General features: G+C 41.4%; 1 protein-coding gene across 1 annotated transcript in view; it reads left to right on the forward strand.

Annotated features, from left to right (window-relative positions):
* Window positions 1-21,486, forward strand: part of lrp1b (LDL receptor related protein 1B) — a 255,407-nt gene that overhangs the window by 58,648 nt on the left and 175,273 nt on the right. Inside the window, exons 10-11 of the mRNA XM_031893508.1 lie at window positions 2,563-2,682; window positions 4,804-4,932. Of these exons, the coding sequence (XP_031749368.1) occupies window positions 2,563-2,682; window positions 4,804-4,932 (249 nt within the window). The remainder of the gene's footprint in view (window positions 1-2,562; window positions 2,683-4,803; window positions 4,933-21,486) is intronic.

Here is a 21,486-nt window from a genome sequence, read left to right on the forward strand (position 1 = left end):
GCAAAAATCGTATTGGTAACGAAAAATTCGTACAGAATCCGAAAAAATCGCAAAACATACGAAAAAGTCGCAAAATGTTCGTTTTCAAGTCGGAACTTTTCCAATTCGGGTCGGATTCGTGGGTTAGTAAATCAGCCCCTAAGTCTACTAAAAAAATCAATAAAACATTAATTAAACCCAATAGGATTGTTTTGCATCCAGTAAGGATCAATTATATCTTAGTTGGGATCAAGTACAGGTACTGTTTTATTATTACAGAGAAAAGGGAATCATTTAACCATGAAATAAACCCAATAGGGCTGTTCTGCCCCAATAAGGGGTAATTATATCTTAGTTGGGATCAAGTACAGGTACTGTTTTATTATTACAGAGAAAAGGGAATCATTTAACCATTAAATAAACCCAATAGGGCTGTTCTGCCCCCAATAAGGGGTAATTATATCTTAGTTGGGATCAAGTACAGGTACTGTTTTATTATTACAGAGAAAAGGGAATCATTTAACCATTAAATAAACCCAATAGGGCTGTTCTGCCCCAATAAGGGGTAATTATATCTTAGTTGGGATCAAGTACAGGTACTGTTTTATTATTACAGAGAAAAGGGAATCATTTAACCATTAAATAAACCCAATAGGACTGTTCTGCCCCAATAAGGGGTAATTATATCTTAGTTGGGATCAAGTACAGGTACTGTTTTATTATTACAGAGAAAAGGGAATCATTTAACCATTAAATAAACCCAATAGGGTTGTTCTGCCCCCAATAAGGGGTAATTATATCTTAGTTGGGATCAAGTACAGGTACTGTTTTATTATTACAGAGAAAGGGGAATCATTTAACCATTAAATAAACCCAATAGGGCTGTTCTGCCCCAATAAGGGGTAATTATATCTTAGTTGGGATCAAGTACAGGTACTGTTTTATTATTACAGAGAAAAAGGGAATCAATTTTAAAAATCTGAATTATTTGATTAAAATGGAGTCTATGGGAGACAGGCTTTCCGTAATTCTGAGCTTTTTGGATAACGGGTTTCCGGATAAGGGATCCCATACCTGTACTGGTATACATTAAAAAATTAAATCTGCACAAAAAAGTCAATAATTAAAAATACAAATCTTTATTACAAATCATTAATAAAATCATACCCCATGTATGCAGCCTAACGCGTTTCATGCTAATCTAGCACTTAATCATAGGCTCACCAAAGTTTGTTTGCACATCTATATATACATGGTCAAGTGTATACCCACCTAAATTTAAAACCAATCAACGTAAAGTAGCCTACAACCCCCACTACTACAGGCATTGTATTCACTTAACTCTATCAAGTACATAGTCAATTTAAAAATACATAGCACAGGGTTACATAGTAAAAATACTAATATTTCCAAATAGATAATATTTTTTCACACAAAGCAAGTAACATCAAAAGTAAAATTCAAACCTAAAGGAATACGTGAATGTAAATAAAAAATCCAGTATACTTCTCACTTACGGAGAAGGGTATCTCCTCCTCTCCTACCAGTTTTTACCTGTTCTATCGCTTGTACAGGTATCGGACCCCTTATCCGGAAACCCGTTATCCAGAAAGCTCTGAATTACGGAATGCCCGTCTCCCATAGACTCCATTTTAATCAAATAATTCAGAATTTTAAAACTGATTTCCTTTTTCTATGTAGAAATAAAACAGAACCTTGTAATTGATCCCAACTAAGATATAATTACCCCTAATTGGGGGCAGAACAATCCTATTGGGTTTATTTAATGGTTAAATGATTCCCTTTTCTCTGTAATAATAAAACAGTACCTGTACTTGATCCCAACTAAGATATAATTACCCCTTATTGGGGCAGAACAGCCCTATTGGGTTTATTTAATGGTTAAATGATTCCCTTTTCTCTGTAATAATAAAACAGTACCTGTACTTGATCCCAACTAAGATATAATTACCCCTTATTGGGGGCAGAACAGCCCTATTGGGTTTATTTAATGGTTAAATGATTCCCTTTTTCTCTGTAATAATAAAACAGTACCTGTACTTGATCCCAACTAAGATATAATTACCCCTTATTGGGGGCAGAACAGCCCTATTGGGTTTATTTCATGGTTAAAGGATTCCCTTTTTCTCTGTAATAATAAAACAGTACCTGTACTTGATCCCAACTAAGATATAATTACCCCTTATTGGGGGCAGAACAGCCCTATTGGGTTTATTTAATGGTTAAATGATTCCCTTTTCTCTGTAATAATAAAACAGTACCTGTACTTGATCCCAACTAAGATATAATTAATCCTTATTGAATGCAAAACAATCCTATTGGGTTTAATTAAGGTTTTATTGATTTTTTAGTAGACTTAAGTCATTGAGATCCAAATTACGGAAAGACCCCTTATCCGGAATACCCTTGGTCCCGAGCATTCTGGATAATGGATCCTATACCTGTACTGAAAAGAACTTTTTATCACTATTGTTGCACTCTGCAAAATGTCTTTTAAAAGCAAATATTGGTATACAACCTTAATTTTTATATACCATTCATTTATGTATATTGTTTCTTCAGATACTTCCTGCTCATGGAGTCAATTTGCCTGTTCGAAAAATAAGTGTATATCCAAACAGTGGGTGTGCGATGGAGAAGACGATTGCGGCAATGGTTTGGATGAAAGTGAGGAATTGTGTGGTAAGTGCAAACCTTATTACAAATGTAGTCTGATTTGGAGAGCTTAGTAGCTTGGCTATAGGATATCCTATAATGGCTGGAATGTGACTGGATTAAATGGAAAAGTTTACTTGATGACTTGAGATATCTGCCCAGTTGTTATTGTGCCCAAACATGTGCCCCGGGCTTCATTCCTATTATACATTTTACATTTGCTGTAATTGGTTGCTTATAGACAGGTGATTTATCCTATTGGGTGATCACCAAATAATTTGCAAAACCAAATTAGCTAAATTCGGCAACATTTAATGGAAAATTTTGTCAAATGCATTTACGTTAATGCCTGTTTTTCTGAATCCTTTCCCATGTTTTTACTTTTTTCGGTTAAAAAAACCGCAAATTTCACCATCAAACGAACCAAAATAATACACTCATCCTTACTCATGAATATGCTCAGATGTGTATTTTCTCGCAGGAGTTTTTCCCATATCAAATGACCCATGTTAAGACCTTCCTATCTCATGTTTTTACGGCCCTCAAATGTTAGGAGACCAATTATCATAATTGAAAATGCTCCTTTTTTCATACTAAGGGGCACATTTACTTACCCACGAATGTTCTGACGGCGTCCGAATGCGTTTTTTTCGTAATGATCGGTATTTTGCGATTTTTCGGAAAATTGTCGCAACTTTTTCGTAGCCATTACGAATGTTTCGCAAAATGTCGCGACTTTTTTGTAGCCGTTACGAATTGCGCGAAAAGTCGCGCCAAGTACGAAAGATTCGGATTCATTCAAGCTTCAGTATGGTGACTTTTCTTGGGCCGGGTTGGAGCTACAGAGTGCCATTGAGCCCTATGGGAGACTTTCCTTGGGCCAGGTTGGAGCTGCAGAGTGCCATTGAGCCCTATGGGAGACTTCCTTGGGCCAGGTTGGAGCTGCAGAGTGCCATTGAGCCCTATGGGAGGCTTTCCTTGGGCCAGGTTGGAGCTGCAGGGTGCCATTGAGTCCTATGGGAGGCTTTCCTTGGGCCAGGTTGGAGCTGCAGAGTGCCATTGAGCCCTATGGGAGACTTTCCTTGGGCCGGGTTGGAGCTGCAGAGTGCCATTGAGCCCTATGGGAGACTTTCCTTGGGCCGGGTTGGAGCTGCAGAGTGCCATTGAGTCCTATGGGAGACTTTCCTTGGGCCGGGTTGGAGCTGCAGAGTGCCATTGAGCCCTATGGGAGACTTTCCTTGGGCCGGGTTGGAGCTGCAGAGTGCCATTGAGCCCTATGGGAGGCTTTCCTTGGGCCAGGTTGGAGCTGCAGGGTGCCATTGAGTCCTATGGGAGACTTTCCTTGGGCCAGGTTGGAGCTGCAGAGTGCCATTGAGCCCTATGGGAGGCTTTCCTTGGGCCAGGTTGGAGCTGCAGAGTGCCATTGGGCCCTATGGGAGACTTTCCTTGGGCCGGGTTGGAGCTGCAGAGTGCCATTGAGCCCTATGGGAGACTTTCCTTGGGCCGGGTTGGAGCTGCAGAGTGCCATTGAGCCCTATGGGAGACTTTCCTTGGGCCGGGTTGGAGCTGCAGAGTGCCATTGAGTCCTATGGGAGACTTTCCTTGGGCCGGGTTGGAGCTGCAGAGTGCCATTGAGCCCTATGGGAGACTTTCCTTGGGCCGGGTTGGAGCTGCAGGGTGCCATTGAGCCCTATGGGGGGCTTCCAAAATCATGCTAAGTCTGAAAGTTTCGCCCGCCGCTTACGAGCGCTCAATACGAAAAAGTTGCGACAAGATACGAGCGAATCGTAAAGGCGACGAAAAAATAGCAAAAAATACGAAAAAGTCGCAAAATGTTCGTTTTCCAATCGGAATTTTTCCAATTCAGATTCGAATTCGTGTCTTAGTAAATCAGCCCCTAAGGGTTAATGTCTTCAATAATTGTTGTGTTTGAGCACCGTGGAGTCCTTTACAAAAGATACCAAATAGAATTCAAACTAGAAATTTCATATTAGGAATGGATGTAAATTAAAACGTACATGTAAAAAAAAATTTTTGAGTTGCACAAAGCTTAAATGTTTTATGGTTTGAAGGTTCACATGTGCTGCTAGAAGAGATGGAATAGGGCCTCTATGAAGTATTTAATACAAATTTTCTCTTTAATCCTAGGTTCTGTTACCTGTGCCGCTGGCTTTTTTAGCTGCCCTGGTTCTCATGCTTGTGTTCCCTCTCACTGGCTTTGTGATGGAGAAAGAGACTGCCCAAATGGAAGCGATGAACTATCAACAGCTGATTGTGGTAAAAATGCATTACGTTTTATAAAGATCTTTGAATGAATACGGAATGACAAAATCATGCTTTAGAAAAATGTCAACAATTGTTGCTTGCAATATTGCCACTGTATCTTCCCTCTTGTAAATGTAAAATTTCCATTTTCAACATCTTTCTGGAATTCTGAGATTATGTTCTTGCTAATCCAGCCCTAGAAACAGGTTGTTTATCTTAATTTGACTGATGTTTTCACTACACACTATTGGGCAAAAAAGGTTGCTTTGAGGCAGGACTGTCCATCTGGAGGCCTAGGGACTTCATGTGGCCCTCCAACTACTATCACAAACCATAGGATACATAGATTTCTTTGTTTGACATCAATAGTCTAGACCAGTGATTCCCAACCAGTGGCTCGGGGGCAACATGTTGCTCCCCAACCCCTTGGATGTTGCTCCCAGTGGCCTCAAAGTAGGTGCTTATTTTTTAATTTCTGGTTAGGAGGCAAGCTTTGATTGCATAAAACCAGGTGTAATTGCCAAACAGAACCTTCTGTAGGCTGCCAGTCAACATAGGGGCTACCAAATAGCCAATTATAGCTCCAATTGGCACCTCCAGGAACTTTTTTCATACTTGTGTTGCTCCCCAACACCTTTTCCATTTGAATGCGGCTCACGGGTATAAAAGGTTGGGGATCCCTGGTCTAGACAATGAACATGTTTACCAGTCCAGCCCTAGAAACAGGTTGTTTATCTTTATTTGATTGATGTTTCCACAAGGGGTTCCCTAGTGGAATGCTCCATTCTTTTAGAATGAACTTGTAACAATCAGTACCTACAGTTTTGTGCATTATTTATAAAGCTCTAAACATAGAAACTTATAATACAATAAGTAATTACCTCTCTTTAGCACCCAAGCTAGACACACTATTGGGCAAAAAGATTGCTTTGAGGCTGGACTGTCCATCTGGAGGCCTAGGGATTCATATGGGCCTCCAACTACTATCACAAACCATAGGATCCATAGATTTCTTTGTATGACATCAATAATCTAGACTATGAACATGAGATATATTATTATGGCCTTACTCCATGGCTAACGTTGGACACTGTTGCTGTAAGGCAATTTTTAAACCCTATGATCAGCAAAGTTACATGAAAAGGTGGGGTACTGGGTTTAAGGGAGGGTTGCTTGGTGTGCTGGTAGGACAATCAGTGGTTCTGGGGAGGCTCACATATAGATATTTGTCTATCTATCTATCTATCTATCTAGTGTATCTATCTATCTATCTATCTATCTATCATCTATCTATCTACTGTATCTATCTATGTATCTATTTATCTATCTATCTATCTTTCATCTATCTTTCATCTATCATCTATCTATCTATCTATCTATCTATCATCTATCTATCTATCCATCTATCTATATCTATCTATCTATCTATCTATCTATCTATCTATCTATCTATCATCTATCTATCTATCCATCTATCTATATCTATCTATCCTATCTGTCTAAATTATTATGATATAAAGTCCCAAAAATACTCTTTAATTCAAGTAGAGTCAAAACATAAGCAGAGGATCAGCAACACAGAAAAGCCTGTGTTACATTACTGCAATACTTGATGGATTCCTATACTTATCTAGAGTTTAACTGGGCTTCCATAGTTTGTTTTATGACATTTTTTGGAGCATTTCAAGCCCAGTGTATTTTATGATATTTTAAAGAGGAAAACAAATAGCATTCATGACAAGCCAGCTTCAATTCATTGGGGGAGTTTCTTTATCTTCTATCTGCTAAGGCTCACATTGTCAAAATAGCAATAAAAGATCAGAGAGGAAACTGAACATGAAAAAGATGTAGTTTGACTGGTGCCATAAACAATGTGGTATTTTAAAAGATTTCAGCAGGCGAGCTCTTTATTTCATCCGTATGATCGGTTGCCTGCTCCTCTTCATTGATAAGCACCTTAGTAAAATATGGATCCTTTAATAGTAAAGTTATAAAATACCCCTGGTCCTCAAAAGCAAAGATCTATCAACTCCAGCAATCACTTCAAACTCAAAATTGCTTTGTGACATTCAAATCTTGAGACATAATCAGAACAAAACACTTACAATGGATAAAACATATCAGCATGATTTTGTCAGCCTTAAGAACACTACTTCCATGGTTTATAAAGATTTAAGACGCCACTGAAGTTGTCAATGATCTTTAAGGTCCAATGTATCAAAATATCAAGTGTTTCTTCTCTGATACAAGACATTACAGCAATCAACACAATCTGATAAGATATATATTTGGAAGAACACAAAGAGGTTTTTTTATTCATCCATCAAAGGGCATTAAGGGCATATAATTAGGGCATTTGCAATGAGTTTAGTTGCCTATAGTAATAATTAGGGCATTTGCAATGAGTTTTGTCACCTATAGTGATAATTAGGGCATTTGCAATGAGTTTAGTCGCCTATAGTAATAATCAGGGCATTTGCAATGAGTTTAGTCACCTATAGTAATAATCAGGGCATTTGCAATGAGTTTAGTCGCCTATAGTGATAAACAGGGCATTTGCAATGAGTTTAGTCGCCTATAGTGATAATCAGGGCATTTGTAATGAATTTAGTTGCAAATAGAAAAGGCTGCTAGTTTGGGGCAAGTGATAATAATGGGGGATTTTAATTACCCTGATATTGACTGGGGCAATAGTACTGCCAGGACAGTAAATGGGAACAAGTTTATAAACTTGCTGCACGACAACTTTATGTCACAGGTTGTTGAGGAGCCAACCAGGAACAATGCTATACTAGATCTAGTGATCTCTAATGACCCAGAACGTATAGCAAATGTGCAAGTGGTTGAACCCCTGGGTAATAGTGACCATAATGTTATTTCATTTGATGTTTGGTGCAGGAAACAAATTTACACGGGGGCAACAAAGACACTGAATTTTAGGAAGGCAAATTTTAGCTCCTTAAGGGCAGTGCTTCAGGGCATAGATTGGGGCATTATGTTTTCTGATAAAAATACAGAGCAGAAATGGTTGTCATTTAAAATGATATTAAATCATTACTGTTCTCAATTCATTCCATTAATAAGAAAAAGTAGAAGTGTTAAGAATCACCCCATGTGGCTTAACTCTGAGGTAAAGAAGTTAATAGGGAGAAAAAGGAAAGCTTTTAAGAAATATAAGTCAGAGGGGACAGTAGCTGCGTTTAATGAATATAAACACTATAACAAGTGTTGTAAAACAGCAATCCGGAAGGCAAAGATAGAAAATGAGGAGCGCATCGCGGCCGAGGCCAAGACTAACCCCAAAAAGTTTTTTAAGTATATTAATAGTAAAAAGATGCAGGTTGAGGGTGTGGCCCCATTGAGTTATAATAACAATATGGTTACAGCGGATACAGAAAAGGCAGATGTGCTTAACCAGTTCTTTTCTTCTGTGTATACAGTAGAGGAGCCAGTGGGCCAAGTCTCACCCAATAGCTTCACTGTTGCCTCAGCTCCAACTATACAGTGGTTGGCACAGGATATGGTGCTTAAAGGGTTACACACGATAAATGTAAACAAGGCACCTGGGCCAGATGGAATACACCCTCGGGTACTGAGAGAGCTAGGGGCAGAATTGCAGTGGCCCTTGTTTCTGATATTCTCAGACTCTCTTTCATCAGGTATGGTACCTAGTGATTGGAAGAAGGCGAATGTCACTCCCATATTTAAAAAGGGAATAAGATCTCAGCCTGGCAATTATAGGCCTGTAAGTTTGACATCCGTGGTGGGCAAGTTATTTGAAGGCTTGTTAAGGGATCACATTCAAAATTATGTAGTGGAGAATGGCATTATGAGCAGTAATCAGCATGGCTTTATGAAGGACAGGTCATGTCAGACCAATTTAATTGCTTTTTATGATGAGGTAAGTAAGAAGCTGGACAGTGGGGATGCAGTAGATATAATCTATTTGGATTTTGCCAAAGCATTTGATACCGTTCCCCACAAACGACTGCTTTCTAAGCTAAGGTCTATTGGTCTTAGTGAAGCCGTTTGCACATGGATAGAAAACTGGCTACAGGATCGGGTACAGAGGGTGGTTGTTAATGGCACATTCTCTACTTGGAGTAAGGTTCTCAGTGGGGTCCCTCAGGGTTCTGTACTGGGTCCACTTTTGTTTAATTTGTTCATAAATGACTTAGGGGAGGGTATTATGAGTAATGTATCAGTGTTTGCAGATGACACAAAACTCTGCAGACCAGTCAATTCTATCCAGGATGTGACATCCCTGCAGCAGGATCTTGACCAACTGGCAATCTGGGCAGCTAAGTGGCAGATGAGATTTAATGTGGATAAATGTAAGGTCATGCACCTGGGATGTAAAAATATGCAAGCCCCGTATAACCTTAATGGGACTGCACTAGGCAAATCCATAATGGAGAAGGATCTTGGAGTCCTTGTAGATAATAAACTTGGCTGTAGCAAGCAATGCCAGGCAGCAGCTGCAAGGGCAAACAAGGTTCTGAGCTGTATTAAAAGGGGTATAGATTCACTGGAGGAGGGGGTTATTCTTCCCCTTTACAGAGCGTTGGTAAGGCCCATCTAGAATATGCTGTTCAGTTTTGGTCTCCAGTGCTCAAACGGGACATTATTGAGCTAGAGAGGGTCCAGAGAAGGGCAACTAAGCTGGTAAAGGGTATGGAAAGTCTCGGTTATGAAGAAAGACTGGCCAAGTTGGGTCTGTTTACACTGGAGAAGAGGCGCTTAAGAGGTGACATGATAACTATGTATAAATATATAAGGGGATCATATAATAACCTCTCTAATGTTTTATTTACCAGTAGGTCCTTCCAACGGACACGAGGGCACCCACTCCGTTTAGAAGAAGGGAGGTTCCATTTAAATATTCGGAAAGGATTTTTTACAGTGAGAGCTGTGAAGTTGTGGAATTCCCTCCCCGAATCAGTCGTACTGGCTGATACATTATATAGCTTTAAGAAGGGGCTGGATGGATTCTTAGCAAGTGAGGGAATACACGGTTATGGGAGATAGCTCTTAGTACAAGTTGATACAGGGACTGGTCCGATTGCCATCTTGGAGTCAGGAAGGAATTTTTTCCCCTCTGAGGCAAATTAGAGAGGCTTCAGATGGGGTTTTTTGCCTTCCTCTGGATCAACTTGTAGTTAGGCAGGTTAGGTATAGGCATTATGGTTGAACTTGATGGACGTATGTCTTTTTTCAACCCAACTTACTATGTTACTATGTTACTATGTTACTATAGTGATAATCAGGGCATTTGCAATGAGTTTAGTCGCCTATAGTAATAATCAGGGCATTTGCAATGAGTTTAGTCGCCTAAAGTAATAATCAGGGCATTTGCAATGAGTTTAGTCGCCTATAGTAATAATTAGGGCATTTGCAATGAGTTTAGTCGCCTATAGTAATAATCAGGGCATTTGCAATGAGTTTAGTCGCCTATAGTAACAATCAGGGCATTTGCAATGAGTTTAGTCGCCTTTAGTAATAATCAGGGCATTTGCAATGAGTTTAGTCGCCTATAGTAATAATCAGGGCATTTGCAATGAGTTTAGTCGCCTATAGTAATAATCAGGGCAATTGCAATGAGTTTAGTCGCCTATAGTAATAATCAGGGCATTTGCAAAGAGTTTAGTCGCCTATAGTAATAATCAGGGCATTTGCAATGAGTTTAGTCGCCTATAGTAATTATCAGGGCATTTGCAATGAGTTTAGTCGCCTATAGTAATAATTAGGGCATTTGCAATGAGTTTAGTCGCCTATAGTAATAATCAGGGCATTTGCAATGAGTTTAGTCGCCTATAGTAATAATCAGGGCATTTGCAATGAGTTTAGTCGCCTATAGTAATAATTAGGGCATTTGCAATGAGTTTAGTCGCCTATAGTAATAATTAGGGCATTTGCAATGAGTTTAGTCGCCTATAGTGATAATTAGGGCATTTGCAATGAGTTTAGTCACCTATAGTAATAATCAGGGCATTTGCAATGAGTTTAGTCGCCTATAGTAATAATCAGGGCATTTGCAATGAGTTTAGTCGCCTATAGTAATAATCAGGGCATTTGCAATGAGTTTAGTCGCCTATAGTAATAATCAGGGCATTTGCAATGAGTTTAGTCGCCTATAGTAATAATCAGGGCATTTGCAATGAGTTTAGTCGCCTATAGTAATAATTAGGGCATTTGCAATGAGTTTAGTCGCCTATAGTGATAATTAGGGCATTTGCAATGAGTTTAGTCACCTATAGTGATAATCAGGGCATTTGGAATGAGTTTAGTCACCTAAACTCATTGCAAATTTCCGCGTTTCGCCATCGGCGGATTGTTTCGCGAAACAGATGAAAAAAATTTGCTATGCGTCCAAAAATTGTCTCGGGCGTCAAAAAATAATAACCAGGCGACAAAAGAATACACACAACATTTTCGTCATTTCGCGAATTTTTCGCAAATCTTTTGAAAGGTTCGCAAATTTTTCGGCAAAGCAAAACGGGACAGATTCGCTCATCACTACTCATGACTACCTATGAAGCCAGTTCTACCTGAATTTGGCAGGGGTATATAGGGGAAGCAGGTAGGTGTCCCCTCTCTCGCAGAAAATAGATTTATTGGATTCACATTTTTTTCTCTTTGGTTGTATCATGGAATGACATCAGCACACAATGCACATTACTGGCTCTTTTGATATTGTCACTAATGGCATCTTCCTGTACCCAATATTATTACATAGGGGTATGTGTGCTGACATTTACACATGCCAAGTTCAGTTGTTTAGATCTCAAAGTACTTAATGATGCAGTGAACATATGGGGGGATTTAATAAAAATTCATACCAAAAAAAATAATGCTCAGTTCACGGCCGTGAGCAATTTTTCCTTTATGTATATTTAATATCACAAACCCATAGAGCTTTATTTGGCATTGCAATACATATTACACAGATTGCACCAGATGCACGGTGTATTTTTACTGTAAACAACTTTATTTTGCATCAAAAAAGACACCTTAAAGCAGTTTTTTTTTTTTTAATGTGCAATGTCCATGTACAATTTGCAGTGTAATGCACTGATTCTCTTATTTTGACTTTATGGTACTTTAGAGCCCAATACAGGTATGGGATCCCTTATCTGGAAACCCATTATCCAGAAAGCTCCAAATTACGGAAAGCCTGTCTCCCATAGACTCCATTTTAATGAAATAATTCAGAATTTTAAAACTGATTTCCTTTTTATTTGTAATAAAAAAACAGTACCTGTACTTGATCCCAACTAAGATATAATTACCCCTTATTGGGGGCAGAACAGCCCTATTGGGTTTATTTAATGGTTAAACGATTCCCTTTTCTCTGTAATAATAAAACAGTACCTGTACTTGATCCCAACTAAGATATAATTACCCCTTATTGGGGGCAGAACAGCCCTATTGGGTTTATTTCATGGTTAAATGATTCCCTTTTCTCTGTAATAATAAAACAGTACCTGTACTTGATCCCAACTAAGATATAATTAATCCTTATTGGGGCAGAACATCCCTATTGGGTTTATTTAATGGTTAAATGATTCCCTTTTCTCTGTAATAATAAAACAGTACCTGTACTTGATCCCAACTAAGATATAATTAATCCTTATTGGGGCAGAACATCCCTATTGGGTTTATTTAATGGTTAAATGATTCCCTTTTCTCTGTAATAATAAAACAGTACCTGTACTTGATCCCAACTAAGATATAATTAATCCTTATTGGGGCAGAACATCCCTATTGGGTTTATTTCATGGTTAAATGATTCCCTTTTCTCTGTAATAATAAAACAGTACCTGTACTTGATCCCAACTAAGATATAATTACCCCTTATTGGGGGCAGAACAGCCCTATTGGGTTTATTTCATGGTTAAATGATTCCCTTTTCTCTGTAATAATAAAACAGTACCTGTACTTGATCCCAACTAAGATATAATTACCCCTTATTGGGGGCAGAACAGCCCTATTGGGTTTATTTAATGGTTAAATGATTCCCTTTTCTCTGTAATAATAAAACAGTACCTGTACTTGATCCCAACTAAGTATGTATGTATAACTTGGAAGAGGATTTGTTAGCAAAAGCATCAGAGACGGAGCAGTTAGAAAGACGGGAAGACAACCAGGATGCAGCTTGATCCCCAATACCAAGAGAATAGAGAACTTGCATAAGAACAGAAGGCCAATAGTATCAAAGCAGGGGATAGATCCAAGGAAAATAACAACAGCGTAGTGTCCTTTGGCTTTGGCAGTCTGGAGAACTTTTGCAACTCACATAAAGGCCGTCTCAATGGAACTGCATTGGGTCCAGCAGATAATGGGTGCAGAGGAAGTTAGTGACAGATGTCCATGTTGAAATCATGCAATAAAAGTAATACCCTTCATTAATTGAACAGCCTGGACTATAAGGGACTTTTAACAGAGCTGACCTCATTCAGAAAGTTGAGTGAAAGCCTTTGTGTACTTGTTTCCCAGTTATTATTACGGCAATGCTGGATTATGTGGTTCTACTGGCAACGACTCTAGGCTATGTACCGACTGCGCTGTGAGAAATGTATCTATTTAGCAGTTAAACAGAAATTAGATTAATCTTTGTTTAATCAGCACATGAATGCAAAGCAAGGTGCAGGTGAAAGCAAGAGATGCATATTGAATAATCCCATAAAAGAATCAGGCGCTGGAAGCTTCCCAGAGAAGGAATGCACATTTTAAATTGCTCACAGGTGCCTCTGATATTACAGCGTAATAGGGAAAATAGATTCCTTGCCTGGTAATGTTTAGTTCCAGCCTTGTGAAAGGAACCCCCACGTATTCTGGTTTTGTAACAGGTTAATAATTGTGCTTTTCCACTAATATACTGTAGATGTTGTCGAGCACCAGTGATGACCAAAGTAGTGATTAGTTTGGATTAGGCTATTGATTGGGTTGACTTAATGTTCACAAGTGCAGTTTCTCATAGCAACCAGTCAGGTGATCCATCAAGTTCAGCCCTTGCAAGTTAACCCCAGTGCACACACACATACAAACTATATATACAAACATTAATACTAACTGTAGATATTAGTATCACAATAGCCTTGGATATTCTGCTTGTTCAAAAACTCATCCAGGCCCCTCTTATAGGCATTAACAGAATCTGCCATTACCCCATCACTAGGAAGGGCATTCCCCAACCTCACTGCCCTCACCGTGAGGAACCCCCTACCCAACAGCCCCCGGCAGGGCATTCCCCAACCCCACTGCCCTCACCGTGAGGAACGAACCCCCTACCCAACATCCCCCGGCAGGGCATTCCCCAACTTCACTGCCCTCACCGTGAGGAACCCCCTACCCAACAGCCCCCGGCAGGGCATTCCCCAACCCCACTGCCCTCACCGGGAGGAACCCCCTACCCAACAGCCCCCGGCAGGGCATTCCCCAACCTCACTGCCCTCACCGTGAGGAACCTCCTACCCAACATCCCCCAGCAGGGCATTCCCCAACCTTACTGCCCTCACCGTGAGGAACCCCCTACCCAACATCCCCCAGCAGGGCATTCCCCAACCTCACTGCCCTCACCGTGAGGAACCTCCTACCCAACATCCCCCAGCAGGGCATTCCCCAACCTCACTGCCCTCACCGTGAGGAACCCCCTACCCAACTTCCCCCGGCAGGGCATTCCCCAACCTCACTGCCCTCACCGTGAGGAACCCCCTACCCAACATCCCCCGGCAGGGCATTCCCCAACCTCACTGCCCTCACCGTGAGGAACCTCCTACCCAACATCCCCCAGCAGGGCATTCCCCAACCTCACTGCCCTCACCGTGAGGAACCCCCTACCCAACTTCCCCCGGCAGGGCATTCCCCAACCTCACTGCCCTCACCGTGAGGAACCCCCTACCCAACATCCCCGGCAGGGCATTCCCCAACCTCACTGCCCTCACCGTGAGGAACCCCCTACCCAACATCCCCGGCAGGGCATTCCCCAACCCCCTCACTGCCCTCACCGTGAGGAACCCCATACCCATCATCCCCCGGCAGGGCATTCCCCAACCTCACTGCCCTCACGGTGAGGAACCCCCTACCCAACATCCCTCGGCAGGGCATTCCCCAACCTCACTGCCCTCACCGTGAGGAACCCCCTACCCAACATCCCCGGCAGGGCATTCCCCAACCTCACTGCCCTCACCGTGAGGAACCCCCTACCCAACATCCCCGGCAGGGCATTCCCCAACCCCCTCACTGCCCTCACGGTGAGGAACCCCATACCCAACATCCCCCGGCAGGGCATTCCCCAACCTCACTGCCCTCACGGTGAGGAACCCCCTACCCAACATCCCTCGGCAGGGCATTCCCCAACCTCACTGCCCTCACCTTGAGGAACCCCCTACCCAACATCCCCCGGCAGGGCATTCCCCAACCTCACTGCCCTCACCGTGAGGAACCCCCTACCCATCATCCCCCGGCAGGGCATTCCCCAACCTCACTGCCCTCACCGGGAGGAACCCCCTACCCAACATCCCCGGCAGGGCATTCCCCAACCTCACTGCGCTCACCGTGAGGAACCCCCTACCCAACATCCCCGGCAGGGCATTCCCCAACCTCACTGCCCTCACCGTGAGGAACCCCCTACCCAACATCCCCGGCAGGGCATTCCCCAACCTCACTGCCCTCACCGTGAGGAACCCCCTACCCAACATCCCCGGCAGGGCATTCCCCAACCCCCTCACTGCCCTCACGGTGAGGAACCCCATACCCAACATCCCCCGGCAGGGCATTCCCCAACCTCACTGCCCTCACCGTGAGGAACCCCCTACCCAACATCCCCGGCAGGGCATTCCCCAACCCCCTCACTGCCCTCACGGTGAGGAACCCCATACCCAACATCCCTCGGCAGGGTATTCCCCAACCTCACCATGAGGAACCCCCTACGCTGCTTCAAAGGAAAGTCCTGTTCCTCTAATCTAAAGGGGGGGCCTCTGGTGCGCTTATCCTTTTTATGGGAAAAAAGAACCTCCCCATCTGCCTATAACCCCCTCTAATGTACTTGTACAGAGTAATCATGTCCCCTCACAAATGTCTTTTTTTGAGAAAACAACCCCAACCCTGACAGTCTAACCTCATAGTTTAACCCTTCCATCCCCTTTACCAGTTTAGTTGCAGTCTCTGCACTCTCTCCAGCTCATTAATATCCTTCTTAAGGACCAAAACTGCCCCCCATACTCAAGGTGAGGCCTTACCAGGGACCTATAAAGAGGCAAAATTATGTTCTCATCCCTTGAGTCAATGTCCTTTTTTGAACTTTTTGAACATTTTTAGACCCAACTTAACTGTGTAACTATGTATGAATGTGCATTTTTTTTTATGTGCCCGTTTGTGTGTAGGTATCTCTGTGTGTATCTTTATGGTTGTATTTATATATGAGCAACATACCTGCTCTTTACTGATAACTAAATGAACAAGTTGCTTACCCACAAAGTATTGACTAATTGAACCAGCCTGCTGTGCAAATGAATTTAATGCAACAGTAATAACACCCTTCCTATAGACTCATACAAAGTTTATCCGCCCTAGTGCCCATAAGATGATCTTTGGTGTTAGAAGGCAGTCTAGTCTGGCCGCTCACTGTCATGGGGATGCTGAAAGCTTTCCTCTGTTGTCAGTGCTCAACAGCGCATTAGACAGATATAATACACAGGAGCTCTGTGATAGGCTCTTTCAATGCAACCCAAAAATGATCATAACAAGCTTGTATATCGGAACTGTCAAGCGTACCGCCAAAGACTATCAGGCGGGAAGAGCTGTTAGGGGCTCTCAGCCAGCACTAACCAAGGCTCCGTTCTGCATTTCCACATTAAAGGGCATCACGCGCTGGGAAAAAAGAGCAAACAAGCAGAGTTTGGTTTGTGGCAAAGCAACCTCTTTCATTTACTCATAGACAGCTGAGCTTTGAGCTTCGCTTCATGTTACACAAGCCTCTTGGCCCATGTTATAACACCTCTAAACTGATTCAATGTTACAATATAAATATATCCAGCCGCAGTAAAACTGCACACTGGGAAAATCAGTTTTAAGAACCAATGCCTTTCATTTTTTAATGTGCCCAGACATGCTCGTGCTTTAAATTGGATGCAACCGAGAGCATATATTGATGCAATTTATTAAGATTTGACTTGCATCCAAACATGCTCCTGCTCTTACATGTAGATGCAAAAGTCCCCGTCCTGCCTCTGCTGATGAAGGGTGTTTAAATGTGCCTTCTGATGCTGGGGAACCATGGAAATACCAACACCCTGGAACCAGGGTGTCATGAAAATGACCTAACAACCGTAGGCTCAAACGCTGGAGAGAAACCTTGTAGCATTCTAGCACTTTATTTTTGTAAAGTCCATTGACATCACACAGCAACAAATTCTTCTAAGGAAGTAAAATAGCAAAAAGGCAGTTCCAAAGTCTCACAGAAGTAAATCCACAGTCTGAAGAAAATAATGGCTGAAGAATAATTGAAGCAGTTGATCCGAAGTGCAGGAATCCTGTCCTTTCTCTGAAGACTGACTTCCAAGCTCTTTTTGGGGCTCTTTTTATGTCCCTGTTGGCCCATCCTCCCAGCAAGCCCCTCTTGTTTCTATGCAGGGGTGGGGAGACGTATAGGTGCCAGGGTAACTGGATTATCTGCCTATTGTTTACAATCAGGCCGGGGCAGACGTGTTGGAGCCTTTGGGTATCAGTCCCTAATCTCATCAGAGAGAAATTAAATCCATTCCGCCATTGTTTATCATAAACCCGTCACACAGGGTTTCCAGAGCTGGTTTTATAAATAGGTGCACCAGACTTGCACCTGACTTGGGCACAAAATGCAAGAGAAAATGTGTTTGTTTTGATTAATTGGCAGTTACTGCAGAAGGACAGAATTGGAATTAATTGGAAAATGCTGCATTGTAGGTAAAAAAATGGCACATTAATGACCCCTTATGATCCTCAGAGTTCCTTATCCTTAGTAGTCACTTCTAGTGATGAGCGAATCTGTCCCGTTTCGCTTCGCAGAAAAATTTGTGAATCTTTCAAAAGATTTGCGAAACAGCGAAAATGTTGCACGTCAAAAAAAATGTCGCCTGCAACTATTCTTTTGTCTCCCGCGGCTATTCTTTTGTTGCACGGCAAATTTTTTCTCACCAAATTTTTTCATCCGTTTTGCGAAACAATCCACTAATGGCGAAATGCGGAAATTCACCGCGAATCTATGCCTGGCGAAAAATTTCACCCATCACTAGTCACTTGTTCTCTTGGCATCATACTGTAAAGTTCTGCTGATCATACACATAAAAAGCTTCTTGCTTGACAAGGTTACATGTGAATGAATGGGTTGCTTTTAGGAATTCGCTATTTTAGGATCCATCCGAATCCTAATTTTCATATGCAAACTAGGATAAGGAAGGGTTAAGGATAACCATGCACATAACAAAAAGTCATGTGATTTTAAGAATTCGGATTCAGTTCAGCCGGAGGCATGGATTCAGCCGAGTTCTGAACCGAATCCTGGATTTGGTGCATCCCTAGTTGCTTTAAACTTTTGTTCACTATCCATTATTGTCCATTGGGCCCCCAACTGGATCACCTAGGGGCCTGTGCAGAACATTCATTCATCTAACATATAAATGACTAGTGATGAGCGTATCTGTTCCGTTTCACTTTGCCTAAAATTCGCGAAACGGCGAAAAATTTGTCGCATGATTTTTTTTGTTGTCCGCGTCTTTTTCATCACCCGCATCTTTTTTATTGCCCACGTCTATTTTTTTGTCGCCCACATCGACAAACGACTGCATCTTTTTTTACGCGACCACACCCGATTTGAGGCAACGCGCCCAATGAATTTTGCCGGGTGAATTTTTATAGAAGTTTCTCGAAACAATTCGCCTAAGGCGAAATGCAGAAATTCACTGTGAATCCATACCTGCCAAAAATTTTTTTATCCCGTCTCAAAGCTTTTCCATCTGACATTTCTGAATGAGCACCTCATCCGATATAAGGAAAGCCATTTCTGTATCGGACATGTAATGGTCTTCTTACAGATTTGTCAAGAGAGCCCAGTTATATTAAAAGTGAGATAGAAAGAATAACAATGCAATGTAAAATAATGTAATAAATATAAGATTGTGCTTCTATTCCTTAATACTTCTCTACAAAGTTTAGGAGAGTTACATTTTATGGCTCCATTTTTCCCTCAGAACAATGTTCAATATCAAACAAGATTGATGCGACGTGTTAAATTATTATACTTGTACTGTACACTTTCCACTATACCCCAGGTTTTTCACAAAGGTCTCAGCATGAATCATGCAGAAGATAATGGTCCTGTTTCTTGCTTTACAGTGAGGGCCATATTTCTCTATACTTTATAGATCTACAGTGGATATTACATTGTGTTGCATCCTAGCAGGAGGTAACTGAGCTTGAGGTGCGAGTAGAGAAATGTTTTGTCTATATTGGTACAACATAAATATCCTATAAGGAAAAAACAATGACAAATGTGGGAAGGCGGCATCTGACGTCTTAGTTCCAACCAGCAAACTAAACGGATCACTACTCTACAGTACAACCAGAATGGCTATGATGAATATCAGACCATCGCACAGCAAGGGCTTTACCGACTCCGGAATCCAAAATGTCGAAGCTGTGGAAAACGATTCAACAGAGCAAATAAAATATTTTGATAAAGATATTAAAAACGAATATACTGTAGTTGATTTTTTTTATGCACCTCGGTTTTGTTTTGCCAAGTTTTTCTCAAATTAAGTTGTGATGAGCAAATCTGTCCCGTTTGGTTTCACTGAAAAATTCCCAAAACGGCGAAAAATTTGTGAAATGTGGCTATTGTTCAACTTTTTTCATGTGCGGTAATTTTTTTGACGTGACCACGTTTTATTTGATGCGCCAATTTCTTTTTTTAAGCGAAAATATTTTCCAACCAGCAAACTAAGCGGATCACTACTCCTACAGCACAGCCAGAATGGCTAAGGGCTTTACTGACACCGGAATCCAAAACGATGATTCATATTCTTGGTAACTCACTAGAGCAAATAAAATATTTTGATAACGATATTAAAAAAGAATATAGTTGATTTTGTATGCACCTCGGTTTTGTTTTGCCAAGTTTTTCTCAAATTAAATTGTGATGAACAAATCTGTCCCGTTTGGTTTCACGGATAAATTCCCAAAACGGAGAAAAATTTGTTAAATGCGGTTTCTACACAACTTTTTTGACGAGAAGTAATTTTTTTACGTGACCACGTTTTATTTGATGCACCGATTTCTTTTTTACATGACCCCAACTTATTTCACATGACCATGACCTCTTTGCCACAAACACAACCTTTTTCTCACTGGCTGATCTTTTGTTGCACCACATTTTTGCAGCAGTTTCAGAAGAACTATTTTAATTTATTACAGTTGATTTCACTTTTTTTTAGCTTTTCTTTCTCAATAAGTAAACAATAAAGGCTTCTAAAGGTTATAGTGGGTACCAGATAGAATCCCAATGTGCCCACTGTGACAGAGTTGTATATTATAAAGATATGTAAATATGTAGAATCAGTTATTTCTGGGTTTAAAAAAGGATTTGTGACCAATGTGACAGAATTCTTGGTTATTATAACAAATATAGAAGGTATCTCAGCCACAACCTATGACAAACAGCTCATTTAATGGGTTTGACACCACACTGCCAGGGTCGGAACTAGGGGTAGGCAGAAGAGGCATGTGTTTGGGGGCAGTGGTGGTGGGGAGCTAGGACGTTATACATGTACTCCTTCTACCTAACCCTAGTTCTGGTCCTCTGAATGAATTAAAGGCTAGATGAATGCTAGGGGCCATAGGTTAGAATGAAGCAGGCAATAGATGAAGGTTAACTAGAGATACATGCTGACAACTGTGCAGTAATCAATGGCAGTGGAGGGGGAAATGGTGGAGCCAGTAAGAGAGCTTTGCATCCCCAGGTGAGAAAGAGGGAGATCATGTGACTTTTAGTGGTTCTTTTTACTATCTTTGCAATTCGGGCCGAATCCTGCCTTTTTTTGATGGATTCGGTTTCGGGCGAATCCACAGTCCTGGGTGAACCGAATCCAAATCCTAATTAGCATATGCAATTAGCATTCGGAAAGGGTTACATTTTAGGGGGAAAAAAATTTGCCGCACACGCAACTTTGAACCCTTCCAAATTCTAATTGGCTAATTAGGATCCGGATTCGGTTCGGGATTCAGCAGAATCCATCAGGGTGGGTTCAGGGGGGGGTTGGACTGAACGCAAAAAAGTGGGCGCCTCCCTAATTTTCAGCCATAAATGATAGGACTGATCTGATTTTGAATTAGGGACATTAGGGATCATTTCTGAATGCTAAATTAAATTGTATTGGACAAGTTTGCTGCTGTCAGTTGTGCAAAAAAACCCTGTTCATTTAAAGTCCTTGGGGCTCATTTATCAACACTGGGCAAATTTGCCCATAGGCAGTAACCCATGGCAACCTATCAGAGATTGGCTTTTCTCAATCAGCTGCAGGTAGAACAATAAAT

The sequence above is a fragment of the Xenopus tropicalis genome, chromosome 9, assembly GCF_000004195.4.
Source record: "Xenopus tropicalis strain Nigerian chromosome 9, UCB_Xtro_10.0, whole genome shotgun sequence".
NCBI lineage: Eukaryota > Metazoa > Chordata > Amphibia > Anura > Pipidae > Xenopus > Xenopus tropicalis.